The 13,533-nt window shown below is 38.5% G+C and overlaps 1 protein-coding gene across 7 annotated transcripts in view; it reads right to left on the bottom strand.

The window, feature by feature from the left end:
* diaph2 (diaphanous-related formin 2) overlaps nucleotides 1-13,533 on the bottom strand; it is a 354,389-nt gene that overhangs the window by 328,345 nt on the left and 12,511 nt on the right. For 6 of the 7 annotated variants that reach the window (XM_035669470.1, XM_035669472.1, XM_035669476.1 and 3 more), the window contains 3 exons: nucleotides 10,948-10,980; nucleotides 9,069-9,245; nucleotides 3,239-3,343 (listed from right to left, as the gene is read on the bottom strand). In XM_035669470.1, the coding sequence (XP_035525363.1) occupies nucleotides 3,239-3,343; nucleotides 9,069-9,245; nucleotides 10,948-10,980 (315 nt within the window). The remainder of the gene's footprint in view (nucleotides 1-3,238; nucleotides 3,344-9,068; nucleotides 9,246-10,947; nucleotides 10,981-13,533) is intronic. The other variant, XM_035669474.1, reaches the window with a different exon arrangement.

Raw genomic sequence — 13,533 nt, 5'->3', positions numbered from 1 at the left:
ACTAATTGCATTAAACACTCATCAATATAATAAGAAAGAGCCTGGAGGATGTGATAAATGTCAGGCTCAATCAGAGGGAGGTGGCACATTGATGGTCACATCAAACACACCAATATTTGAATGAAACAAAATTATCATCCATCTTAGAATAACCTGCCATCACACCCTTCACAGTACGTTTGAAATGAAAATATTCACTGTCAGTAGGAAAAGTCGATCTCTGAGAAATAAGTGATTGTATTAGTGTAGAAGGAATTTTGGCAGTTTAATGATGTTGGCACGCATTGATAAAAGAGAAAAGAACAAGAATGAGGTGAGAGAGAAAGGCAACTGTTCATGCAAAGCTGATGGTCAAGGACGTCCACAGGCACACTCTGGATTCCATTGAAACATAGATCATATTCAAACGAACAGGGTCAATGTACAATTGTCCCAGAGAAAAAAACTTGACTTTCCATTGAAAGACACATTCTATAAGTAAACAAAGTAATATTCAGGCTTTTCTAATATTACTGATGATTTGAAGCCATATAGCTTTAATAAAATAACCTATGGTGGTACATCAACATGCATGAATAATAAATATTAATACAAAGAAAGAGTGAATGAAACATGAGGCACATAAAGCTGTTGAATTTAAGGTGCTTGGATTCTTCCTTTTTGTTGGGCAATAAAGCCCCTTGCTCAATTGAGCAGGTCTGCAGAAAAAGACAAGAAAAAGACCACCCAATACTAAGGGAATATTTCTTGTTCCACCAATATTTACTGATTTAAACTTGCAGCTCCGAAGCACTTTAAGCCTGCACAGTCTGCATTAGCTGTAGGTTAAGAAAGAAAGAGGGCTCTCCAAATCTTAATACATAAATTTGAGTATTATGTGGTCATGGGGGAGCTTGTGACATTCATGTCCCACTTGTAATTTCGTGGCAGCAATAAAATATAAGTTCAAAACAAGATGCCCCTGTAAGAGCAATATCAAAAATGACCATCTTGTCAGATGTTAGTACCTTATAGTACCATCTAGAAAAACAAACAGGAAATTGAGATGAACGTGTGTAGAGCCCTTTTAAAGCCCCAAAAAGGCAATCTCACAATGCAGCATACATCTTTGGTAGAAAAAGTCACTTTAACAGAGAAGGCACCACAGCAAAAAGAGACACCAAAATGCACCACACCTACATTAATCACCCTTTACATTTCCAATGCAACATTTAGTCTCATTACTCATTTAGTCCACACTGCATGCTCTTTAGCAACCACAAGCAACGTTAGCCCCAGATGATGCCTAAGCCTGCAAGAGAAATACATTTTAGTAGTAACACATATAGGCTCATAAATGCATACATGTGTGAGTGAAAAACTGGACTGTTTTTCAAGAACAAAGCAGTTACTTAAAAGGGCAAAGCAATTGCAAAACAAATCCTGACTGGGGCAGCTAAATTTGAAACAAATGTCATAAACTGAACTTCCTGAGAATCTGTACTGTGTGATGATACATGAGCTTCTGTAGTTTATGAGGATTCCCCTCACGTTAAGAAGTTACAGAAATCCCTAATCACACTATTCAAAAAACCAATGAGCACAGGATCACTATAAGGCAGTTTATACAACATCCTCATAAGCTGCAGGCTGGAATGCTTCATTGTTACTCAGATTTCTATAAATACATATTCTTGCTTTCCATCTATCAGGAGCTAAAAGGGACCACAGGATATCAATTTAATTTAAGACAGAAGTCAATAATTAACCAATTATAAATTATTCATTCAAGTGTATTTAATTAGGTACAGTGTTATTTAAGTTATTTTATTAAAACAAGTGAAAATATCTGCTGATTAGCATATAGTTTGCAAAACAATTGCAAGTACAGTTAGTTATGCGTTTGCTGTAGCACAATTATCTGATATGCTTGTAGACAGTGACATAAATCACTTCTTACTGTGTCTCTAGTACACAAATAGTTGTGTGTGTATAGTGTCTCTTAGTGCGAATGAGATTTGGTAGCACTGCCACATTATTGTCAGAATGATACACAAAAATTATTAAGTTCAAGCTAAATTGTCTTCTTGGTCACTCATGTATTACCAGTATTTGGCCATGTAAAGGTGTTTTAGTGTTACTGTATGCGCACTTCCATGAATCTGTGTATCACGCACAGATACATCATCACTGACATTCAACCATCGCCCTCCTTCAGTCCTATTAAATGTGATAGCAGGGTGCTGACAGACATCACATTTTGTCCTCTGTCCTTTGACTACACAGATTACGTTATTCATTTGAATAAAATATCAGTGCTCACAAAGCATAATGGGCCCTGCGAGGAATTCAATCATCTCGGATAATCATCATTATCAATAATGCCAGTTAATTACCATAACAATGAGGAAGGTAATAAATGACGATGTCAAGAGAGAGCTACCAGGTTCTGGAAGCAATGGGGGCAGAAATCACTTTTTTACTTCGGTGCTGATGTGAATTTCACCTCACAAGGTTCGGCCATAACTTCAAAAGAGGATATGAAATTTGAACATAAATTCATGGATTACCATGAGAACACTTTAATTTTCACTGCTGTTTTTGGATTAGAGTGAAGATCAAGGTCTAGATTACTCTACATGAACGGGCAACATAAACCTAAATCTTCTGTTAATAAGGAACAGTCTAAACAGTTGTTATCACTTGTTTTGATAAGCAAACTCAGAACAAAGATAAAGTGCATGGTGCAGCTCACTGTAATGTAGCATATACAGTATATAGACTTATCATAGGCTCATGATGAAAATAACCTAAAATGCTTGCTTTATCTCACCTTTGTATTTAGTGTTTGTGCTTTTCACAAGAAGCTGAACTGAACTGAACCCATGCAAGTACACGACTGGACAACCAACAAATTGCATGCAAGCACATGAGCGGAGAAGCACTGACCATCCACCTAGCATTGAGTGAGTGAGTGACTACAATTTATATCTGATAGCTTACAATGGCAGATTGCAGCATCATTTGGAAAAACAATTGAAGAAAATAAATCAAAATTGCAAACAAAGATGTGTGATTCAAGCATGAAGAGTGGAGAGAGTCGATGACGGAAGTGAGAATGTGCAAGAACGGATGACAAAGCAAGCCTTAAAGCAGAGGATCAGGTTAAACTCATTTTGGAGTGGTCGTGATACTTCATCTACAGTACATACTGTCGAGTCTATAAAGATCGAACACTTAGGTTTGCTCTCTCACTTACAGATTTGGCAGTGGCTGAGATGTACTGGACCACCATCTCGCGTTTGGTGCTTAAGTCCTTTCCACGCAGGGGGGCTTTGCGTTCCTCGTTCAGGTTCATGTCCTCCTAGATACACACAGATAGTAAGGAGAAATGTTATGTAATGAGTAGAGACTGGGTACTACTCAGATTTAGCACAAGAGATCAATGAAGAATGAATTGAAAAGCAAACAGTAAGTAATTAAGATTTTTTTCTGAGATGTAAAATGTATGTTTATTGCACAACATACACCGGGCTCAGCCTGAGAATAACAATTAACATCAGGTTTATTGTCTAATTGTCACATAGAAGGAATTTGGCTTGATGTTCTGGTGCATAACGATAAACATTGTTATTAAAATAAAATAAAGGCAAGTAAAAAAAAATGTATGACAAAAGTCAAGCTACATAAATGTGAAATAGAAAAATCTAAAATAAAAATCTGAAAAAATATTATAAAAAGGAATGTGGAGAATATTAACCAAGGAATGGTGTAAAACCATAGCCAATCTTTAACACTGAGCATATACTCCATACTAGCGAAGAAAACTTAATTTCCTTGTATTGACTCGACATGTTTGAGTCGTGTGCATTAACTGGGTAAACTGCAATTGAATACGGCTTCTTGACGTCAATAAAGTTTTCTGAATCTAAAAAAATAGTTTCATTAGTAAGAAGAAATATTTCAGACCCATCAACAGTTATACTTTTATTTCTGCTAAAACCATCAGACACTGTCCTTCTACAACTGAATACATTTCCATCTATGTGTCTTTGTTAAAGTCACAGGGTACAGCAACAGGAAATAATGGCATTAATAATTAGTCCTTGAAACGAAAAGTAGCAAGGCTACAGCAATATAAACTGCACACCCAACTCCGAACAAGAGAGCACAATCAAACAACACTGCTTCTATTGAGGCCATGCAATCACATCAGATAGGCTGGATAGGCAGTATCTGCGTGTTATTGGGAGTATTATCTTTGTGCTACTTTAATTCTGCATCACAAAAGAGGTCTTTCATGTGAGAGACATCAGGGGATGGAGCGAAGGCCGGACAGAGCACTAAAAGCTAGGGAATGACATGATGATTAGAATGGAGGGGGATGTTTATCAGAAGCACTCTCTCACAAAGAGACGGCTAGAATGAACAGAGAGAAAAAACATCCTCCTCAGGGTTTTAGGATTGTGAACCCTAAGTTGTGGAGCCATGCTGCCCTCTGCTGGGAAGCGCAGAAAATCCTGCGTCCTTCAGTTTGGTTGATCTAATTTGGCAGTGGTTCTCCTCCATTCGATTTAATGTAAAATTCATCTAATAAATTAAGCGTGTCACTTCTAAATAAGAATGCTGTAATACAATGGCTTGAATATCCTACCACAAGTAATCTGATTCAAACTGTTTTGCTTCATTTGTCAGTGAAGCATCGGCAGGAATCCCATCCAGGGGCACCGTGACCTAAATTCCTCGAGTAAATACCCTCGGAGCTAAAATACCATTAACATCCTTTTTGTGGAACAGGGAGGGGGAAAAAATGTGGCTGAAAGTTTTACAATTGGCAGGTTTTTCCACCCAAGGAAACCAGCAGGTTTTTTAATTAATCTTTGAACCCTGCTAATTTATCTGCTTAATTGGCATTCAATAAACGAGGCAAAATGTGGCATGGTGAGTATGTTGTAGGAGGGGCAGGAGTAGTGGGCCTGCGGGATGCTTGTCAGGGGGCAGACTGGAGGAATGAGCTCTCCACATTTAGTCTCCAAAATGATTAATGCTCTTTTATTAATTATACCCTCACGGGCTACACGAAAAGAGTCCCAGGATATCTTCAGCTATGGAACTGAAATGATGCGATCTGAGCTTGTATCAATGACAGTGGAGTTACCATGAAATATGTTTTAGATCTTGTCTCATGTCAGTCTTCTAAGAATTTTCTAATTCTGATCAGTTCATTAAACAATTCAATCGAGCATCATGGAGATGATTTTTAGGAACACTTTCTGTCCCACTCTTGCTGTATATGTGTATGTGGTGCAGTCGATAATAGGTAGGACAGTGACGCACTGATTTCAGTTCTTTTGACTATGTACTTCAGGACATGAAATCAAACAATGGCTGAGGTTAATGAGCTTACTTTTAGCTTAAAAGGCGTTTGTGTTCATATGCCTATTGGTTGAGCAGACCTGCAGTCGGGCTCAAATTGAGCAGGTGTTTCACTCACTGAAGACTAGCAATAAGTGAACATGGCTGCCTTACAGGCCTGGCAGTGCATTACAGGGGCATATGCTGAAGTGTGTGGATAGATTTCAGAAAGTTATCCAACCAAATTTCAACTATGTTGACTTCATTTAAGCTTTTGATTTTACCAATAAATAGTTTTTGAAAGTGCAACAAATCTGTTCAATTTGTAAGCTTTCAAGTAAGGATTCTCAAATTAAAACGTACTTTAACATAGTCACTGTTTCATTTTATATCCAATGTGCCTAAGTCCTCTAACTCTGCTAAGTACAGTAGAGTATAGTACTATCTTTCTGCATAGGGACTGCCTTGTATATGAAAAATATAGATAGGCATAAAATTCCTGCAGCATGATGTGGCTGCAAACACAGCTTAAGCTAATGTGCCACAGGCTTCAAATCACAGAGAAGAGCAATTAATGGCTACCATCAAATATGTCTGAGGCTGAAATAGATATGAAGAGTCCATGCTATAGGGAAAAGTGGATCTAAGAAATGTGGGAGACGTATAAAAATGTTTTGATTCAACTGTGTTGAATCGATTATTTTGTCCACTAACTCCAAGTCTGATTCGTGTGTGTGCAAGGGCACACACAGTAACTCTCCTGTGGGCTGGTTTTAATGTCCTGGTGCAGAGTGTAACTGCTGAGGGATCACATAGGAGCTTATTACTAGGAGTGTTCATCCTGACAATGGTGCGTAGAGAGGTACATAAAACCCCAAACTAGCCACAGCTGCACTGCCATGTGACATTCTTCTTCCACTGGTCCTCTGTCTCTGCTAGCATCTCAATACCTTATACTACTCTTCTTCACAATGGGTAACAGAGACAAACAGGCACTGGAATTAAATCTACAAATACTAAATACCTTGTCAGACAAGTAAGGCATAATTTAAGTAAAAATGCCATGACTGCTAATGGCGTCATTAGCATACATGACTTTAACTGCAAATACGTGGCAACTATGGAAACAATGTCAGACCATCAGGGAGTTTTTTTTGTCAAGTTCATGCATCTGATTTCACCACATAATTGCACCTCTGCTTTCCTTTAATAGTCCTCAATCGATGATTAAAGGGGGTTCCGTTACACCAAAGCAAACTGTAAAGGCTTCACAGCTTTCTAAAAAGCTGATGAAATTAGTTCACGTGTTATTTTGTGTGTTATTGTGTTCCTAGGTTGAACTTTTTGGATTAGTCTGCCACTGCAACACAGCTGTCTCCTTAGTGGAAATGCCGGACATTTCATCATCGGATTTACTGCTCCGCATTTGGATGAGGCGCTCTGAATTCCAGCTGTGCACATCTTGGGAAATCCAATGACAGAATACACAGTAAAGAGTTACCAAACACCCTTCTAAAGGTAATGCTGAAAGTAAATGATCTCTCATGAATTTTAACTTTCCTGTAGTTTTATGAATATATTTCTGCTCTTAATGGTTAGCTTCAAAATTTCAAGAAAGAGTTCATTTGGTTTTCCTCCCCACTGGCTAAGTGTTTCTTCCAATATTTTTCCAAATCCCTTTGATGACCTTTCAGTAATAGGCTATGTGCTATTTAGGCTGAGATGCCCGGCTTCCCACTTCCCAGAGAAAAACATATTTTCACTTTCTCCTCATTAATGCACAGTAGGTGGTCTCAATAATATGGTATGGGCCATTCCTGCATTTGAAGCGGACTAGACATCTAAGGCTGTAGCATGTAGCACCATAAAAAAAACAATCGATAGCAGAATGGGTGTAAAGACAAAAAGAGCCACTAAAATGTATGTGTGTATGACATAAAAGGAGAGATGGAAAAAAAAACAGATAGATGCTGAAGAGAAGCTACTAACATCAAAAGAAACTACCCACCACTGTCATTTCTGTGTCTGCTACACCAAAGCAGAAAAGTTTACAGTCTATGAGAGCAAATAGTGGTGGCTTCAAAAGTACATAAGTAAATAACCCTATTCTTTTTGATTTCATTACTGTAATTACACTTCCCAGCCCAAAGTGTCAAGGCCTGTCAAATGTCAAACCAGCAAACATGCCTTCTGTGTCGTCTGTCACTGAGCAAATTGAAGCCTGGGTTTAATGTCACGCCGCTGTGAGCACAAACATAGTAATTGAGAGGTGAACTGAGTGACAGGGATGAGCACCCAGGCAAAAAAACACTGAGCAGCAGGCTGATGAAAACCAGGAGCACTGGTCGCATTTCTCTGGCCCTGGCAATAAAGAGCATTGTATGAGAAAAAAGGAAAGGCACGCACCGTACAGCGCACACACACACACAAAGACATTATCCACAATAGTACACACAACCTATGCAATGAAGCCAGAGTAATTCAGCTCCCCACTTCAAAGAGATGGGCTGAAAGCTTTTTGTTAGATTTCAATCCTGCAGTACATAAGGCCCAAAATGCATTTCAATGGAGAAAATCATAAGTGTGACAGAGCTTTGACCCCACAGATGAGTGCGAAGTGAATTTCAAAGTTCTGTGTTCTTCTGACAGTGGCCTTGGGAATATGGAGGTTGAGCCATACTTCACAAAAGCTTAACATCTGAACGTAAAATGCATTCATCTTTATTGTAAATACTCTACGTTATCTGAAGTCTATTTGGATAAATTAAATATATACTGTTTTTATGTGAAACTGCTGAAGCAATACACATGTTCCAAAACAATGTCACAAATTTGTAGATTTTGAACCTCCAGGCAAGGTCAGTCATCAAAGAAGAGGTCTTGCAGGAGGGCACAGTTTCATGTCACCATGGGGGTTGTTTTCTGGATATGCTGCTACGATTGGGCAGTCGTGTGTGCAATTTTTAGTATTAATTTCTGCAGGCTTGAACCTTAAAAATATTTACATCATTTCACAAACTTCTGCAGTTACATCAGTGGTTTTCAACCTGGACCTTCGCATACTAAAATACTAATACTAATACTAATACTAAGCTTTTATGGTTTTCTAACCCCACAATATTTAATGGGGGTAAAAAACATTATCTTTATAAATCTCCAAATAAAGTTCAGCCCTGTCTCTGATTACTGACATGCACACTTGGATTGTTTATGCAGTATGGAGTAAAAAAAAAAAAAAATCTTTGCTAAATTTTGGTAAAATTCAATTTGTTCATTTAGTCACAGGAACTGTAAAACATGATATCCTGATAGGAGAATTTTATCAGGACAGATTATATAGTAAAACGACAAACAAATTTTAAGATGTGGCATAAAACTAGGAGAGCTTTGAAAAGCAGTAATTTCATTATCATCCTTTTTACATGCCTGGCAAAGCTTTGTTCACTAAAAAAATCTCATCAGCAGTAAAATAAGGGCGCATAGAGATCTGTGGGTAGTAATATATATTGATATAAAATGCAAAGAACTTTCTGCCTTGTCAAACTCCTCTTCGCCAACATTCACGACAGAAGCTCTGTTTCTACTTGTGTGCACAGATTTATGCATCAATTTACGCTTTCATAATAGAACGCTCATTATTTATTATTCTGCAGCTGCTGTTAATAAAACTGCTGTGGAGTGCTACAGACGGCCGTATTCGGGGACAAAGACTGCAAGAGAAATACAAAGCTCACCATCATCTTCTCAAAGAGGTCAATGATCTCCTTTTCCGAAAGGTTCATGGAGCGGTCGTCGAAGAGGGGCTGAGGAACAGGCAGCTCCGCCTGGGTAGAGAGGGGATCTGTTGGGTGCTGTATGAGGGGCTTCTCCTTCTTCGTCCCTGTTTTCCTGAAACTGGTAATACGATCGCGCTGAAAGAAAACAAAGTGTTTGAGATATTAAAATAAAACCAGGATGTACAGTAAACACATTTTTGGGGTTTGGTTACAGTTGACATTTCTGCTAACAAACATGAATACAATAGGGAATGAAATGCAAAATAGATTTCAAATAGAATCCTTGCAAGTCATGAATGTTTAGCACTGCTCCACTGATCTCTGTTGGCTGAAAAGTTTAAGTCTGTTGCACATCTAACCACACCCAACATGTACGACTGATCACGCCCAATTTTGGTTATGCTTTTTACAATTTTGCCTTAAGCGTGGGTGTAGTTACTTAGGAACAGGACGTAGAGATCGCTATATAAGTCTATACTGACATAGGTGGGGGGCTGTGAGGCTATGAGGCTGTAATGCTCATTAAACACCAGAAAATGAAATTCTTAGAAATGTTGCTACTATGACATCCTTTCCGCTACTGGGGTAAAACATTTTACAGTTTGACCGGAGGGTGGCGCATAAGCTTAAGCAATATGGTTTAAATCAATTGTTTCACTCTTTGGTGAGCATGAAGGCATTTTTCGTCGTTACAAAAAGTCACTGTGGTAAGCCACTAATGAGATTTTGGGAGATATTAATTTTTACACCAATGTACAAAAATAAATGAACAAAAGAGGTACTTCCTGTGAATAGAATGAATTTGCTTAACAAATGTCATGCAATCCATCCAATAGTGGTGACCAATGAGCCTTGTGTGAAACTCCAGAATTTACAGTACACAGTAAATGCTATTTTTATACTAAATTAATATGTGGCATAGTATACTGCAAGACACTTCAGGAGGTTACTTACCGTCATAGCCACAGGATTACCTGCTTTGTGCTCATGTTATTAGAATAGTCTTAGCAAACAATAACAACTTGACATCTGTGATGTTCGGGTGTGTCCTTGTTATATTCATCACTTGATGCTGTTCTGATGAATGCAGTTCAGTAGTTTAGTGTGAAAGAAGAAAAAGTACATGAACCGCATGCAACTAGTCAGTGTTAGTCATATTTAGTAAAATGGAATGGGGAGGACATGCTGGATGAATGAACATATATACAATGGAAAGACAGACATGATGTCACTAATATCAGTTTGCTGAAATATTACTGGACGGATCAAACATACGGCATGCTAAGACAAAAAAACGGATCATTCCCTAAAGGTGCAGTTGCATGCTGACAGAGAATTGTACATCTTAAAATGAATGCAATGCTGCATGAGCTTGTGAGTGTCAAAGTTAGCCTATTTGTTTACTAAGGGTATTAAAAGAGCCCCAGGCATCTAATCGGAAGTGCTGGTGATAATTGCACACTAAATGATCTGGGAGCTGCTTACAAAACTCTAGATGCTATGGGCTAAATTTGATCATAATGAAAAATTCAGGATGTTTGTGGTGCTAAATAATAGCACCATGACAAAAAAATCGTCTTTTATTTACACAGCATTATGGAGGGGTACCACAACAACCGGATTAAGCTTAGCCTTTGTGTAACGACACAGAGACAACTAAAACTATGGTGACACTCGATGTAAATTCAGTTCTGTTCGGTTGAAATATCAATTTAATTAACTTGCTTCTGCCACGTTTGATCCATCCACGTCATTTCAGTTCAAACTCCCATGCAGCTCTGACAAAACATGAGATGAAAAAAAACTAGTCACAGCGAAATTAAACCAAGCACCTTACCATGTCATCAGCCAATGTTTTTATGTGTATGTTCTGTTGGAGGGAGGGCACAGTGTGAAAAACAAGATCCAACAGAAAATGACAATACCGCCAAGTGCACAGTATGTGTCCCATCTGAAGCGTGTACGGTGTCCTCTGGATACCGTCTCATTTCCCTCTCAGATTCCAAATGAAGTTTCCAATTAATCCACTAGTATACATCACAGAAGACGTAAAGGATGTGGTGCCAAATGTCTTAGAACCACAGCTAGCAGTGGGCCATTCTTACAATCTGTTTTGGGTTTTTTTTTTTCACTGGAGGCTATGAGCATATCCCGGACACTGTACAATGTTTAGGATGCGACAATACTTGATAATCCCAAATAATATTGTTTTAATTCATGTAAACGTAAGTGTATGTTCAAGAGAGAACATCCCACTCGCACACACACTTTAAGACACATACCAAACGAAAACATGAAATGAGACGCATCATAAAGCACCTATAATCCCACAGCCACAGATAAAATGAGCACACTTGTTCATGACACCCATTGAAAACATGCATGTTAGTGCTCCTTGGTTTAAGCTCCCCAAAGCCCCAAAATAATACACTTCCATAAGGTAATACGTTACAGTCAGGCAGTTGTTTTATCTCTAAAGAGTTCTAAAGAGCATCTCTTGTAGTGAAAGTGGCCCAACCCAATTGTTAATTTAATGTCATTCTAAATTCAACGTCAAAGAAATTCCGAACTTTTCAATTATTTGTTTGTTGTGCAAATCAAACCCTAGCATCCTCTCAAAACGTTACAAATGACTCCTGTAACAAAATTAAAACCCCAACTTTTCCTTTACTACTGATGTTTATCTTCATCTAAGACACAATGAGACAGGCTACTGCCAAAGGCTTGTGGCTCAGCGAGGGACAGCCATTTGAAACGCACCTCAAATGGGAAGCAGTAGCAACACTGCCATATGCTGTGGCACTAGGCTGTGAAGTACTAATGAGCAGGGAGATGTGGGGTGGTGATGGCCATAAAGCCTGCCTCCAGCCGCAGATTTCTCCACTAGTCTAATCAGGAAACCGCTGATGCTGGGGCGAGCAAACAGACTGCCTCTAACCTGCACCTCCCTCTGTGCATCTTCATCAACTGTCGCTGTGGGCAACGCCGAGCAGACACTCAAACTGCCATATCTATCACTAATTCTGTCTGCGAGAACTGATCAACAGTTTGGAGATAAAGCTACGAACCACAGAAAACAAAGCTCCAGTCTCTACGTGCAGGCTGCGTGTGCTGTCCAAGCTGTTATTTCCAGAGTCAAGATAACAAGTATGTCATATTCAACCGGCATTTCCGGAGACAGAGTTCTGCCTGGGGTGTTGAGGTATTTGTTTCACCGTCATTCGTGGCCCTTAATATAGCTAAACAAGTTGCCACAACATCTGTGAAGCTAAGAATTTGACCTGAGCAACAACTTTTCCCATTTCTAACTCGGAGCGTATGTATCATTAAGCCCAGCATTCTTTGCAGTCTAAAACTGCGTGAAACAATAGCTAATTTTCAAATGGAGTACTTAAACATTTTCTAATCAATTTAACAACAATCAAACCACTGTTTGGTTAATTGCCTTGACTTGAGGGCCTTTCCTTGCCCATTATCTTGGCAACATCGCAACAACGCAATTTAACATCTAACAATTAAGCTTGCATGTCCTGTGGGCCTCTCCCGCTTATTAAAGTAAACTTTTTCATCATAATAAATGTTTATTACAGAATGCATATTCCTCTAAATAACCTAATCAAATTAGCTCTGGGTCCCTCCTTAATCAAATATGATTATGACTCCATGCAGATGCTTAAAAATGAAAACACAAAGCAATATCCCACAACTTGAGTCAATTTGGGGACACAAACCCATACCAGTATGTATTCTTCAAACAATAACTTTTATTATTTTTTTATTAAATTAATATTACAAATTACAATTCATGTTAATATTACATTAACCCTTGTAAACACACATCCTTCCATTATTCTTACTTTTATTGCATATTCCACCAGATGCCAGAAAATACATTTTCATCTTAGATGGACAAAGGACTACAAATTGGCTACGACTGCACGGCTTTTTAATAGCAACGCCTGTTATTCCCAACCAATTTAACAAGACCATCTGTATGATGTCATTTTAACTCACTCACTGGAACTATCACTATAAAATCAGTAGCCACGATGGCTCTGTAAAACGAGTTTAGAAGGAAATTAGGTTTTACTTTAATTAGTTCTAATAATAACAAAGGATTACTTTGAGCCAGCTATTGTTGGCCGTGAGGAATGTAATGCAATGTGCTCCTGACAGTTCTCTGTGACTTCATGAAACTACCTTGTGTCCCTGTTTAATCAACTGCTCGGTTCAGCTACGGAAGTGTTAGCAGCGCTCACGACTGGTGTCAGTGTGGCATAAATTCTTATTTCCTGGAGACGAAAAACAAACAAATGTCCCAGTGCTGATAGAAGAGCTGTGAGAAATTTAGTGAAACTGTGCAATTTTTATAATTAGCCTCGTACAATTGAGTCACTTGGCAGTCAAATTGGGTTTTCAGAGT

The sequence above is a fragment of the Morone saxatilis genome, unplaced genomic scaffold (genome assembly GCF_004916995.1).
Source record: "Morone saxatilis isolate NCDOM2014 unplaced genomic scaffold, NCSU_SB_2.0 Contig22, whole genome shotgun sequence".
Lineage (NCBI taxonomy): Eukaryota > Metazoa > Chordata > Actinopteri > Moronidae > Morone > Morone saxatilis.
The sequence above is the reverse complement of the archived record's forward strand: the minus strand, read 5'-3'. Positions and strand labels throughout refer to the sequence as shown.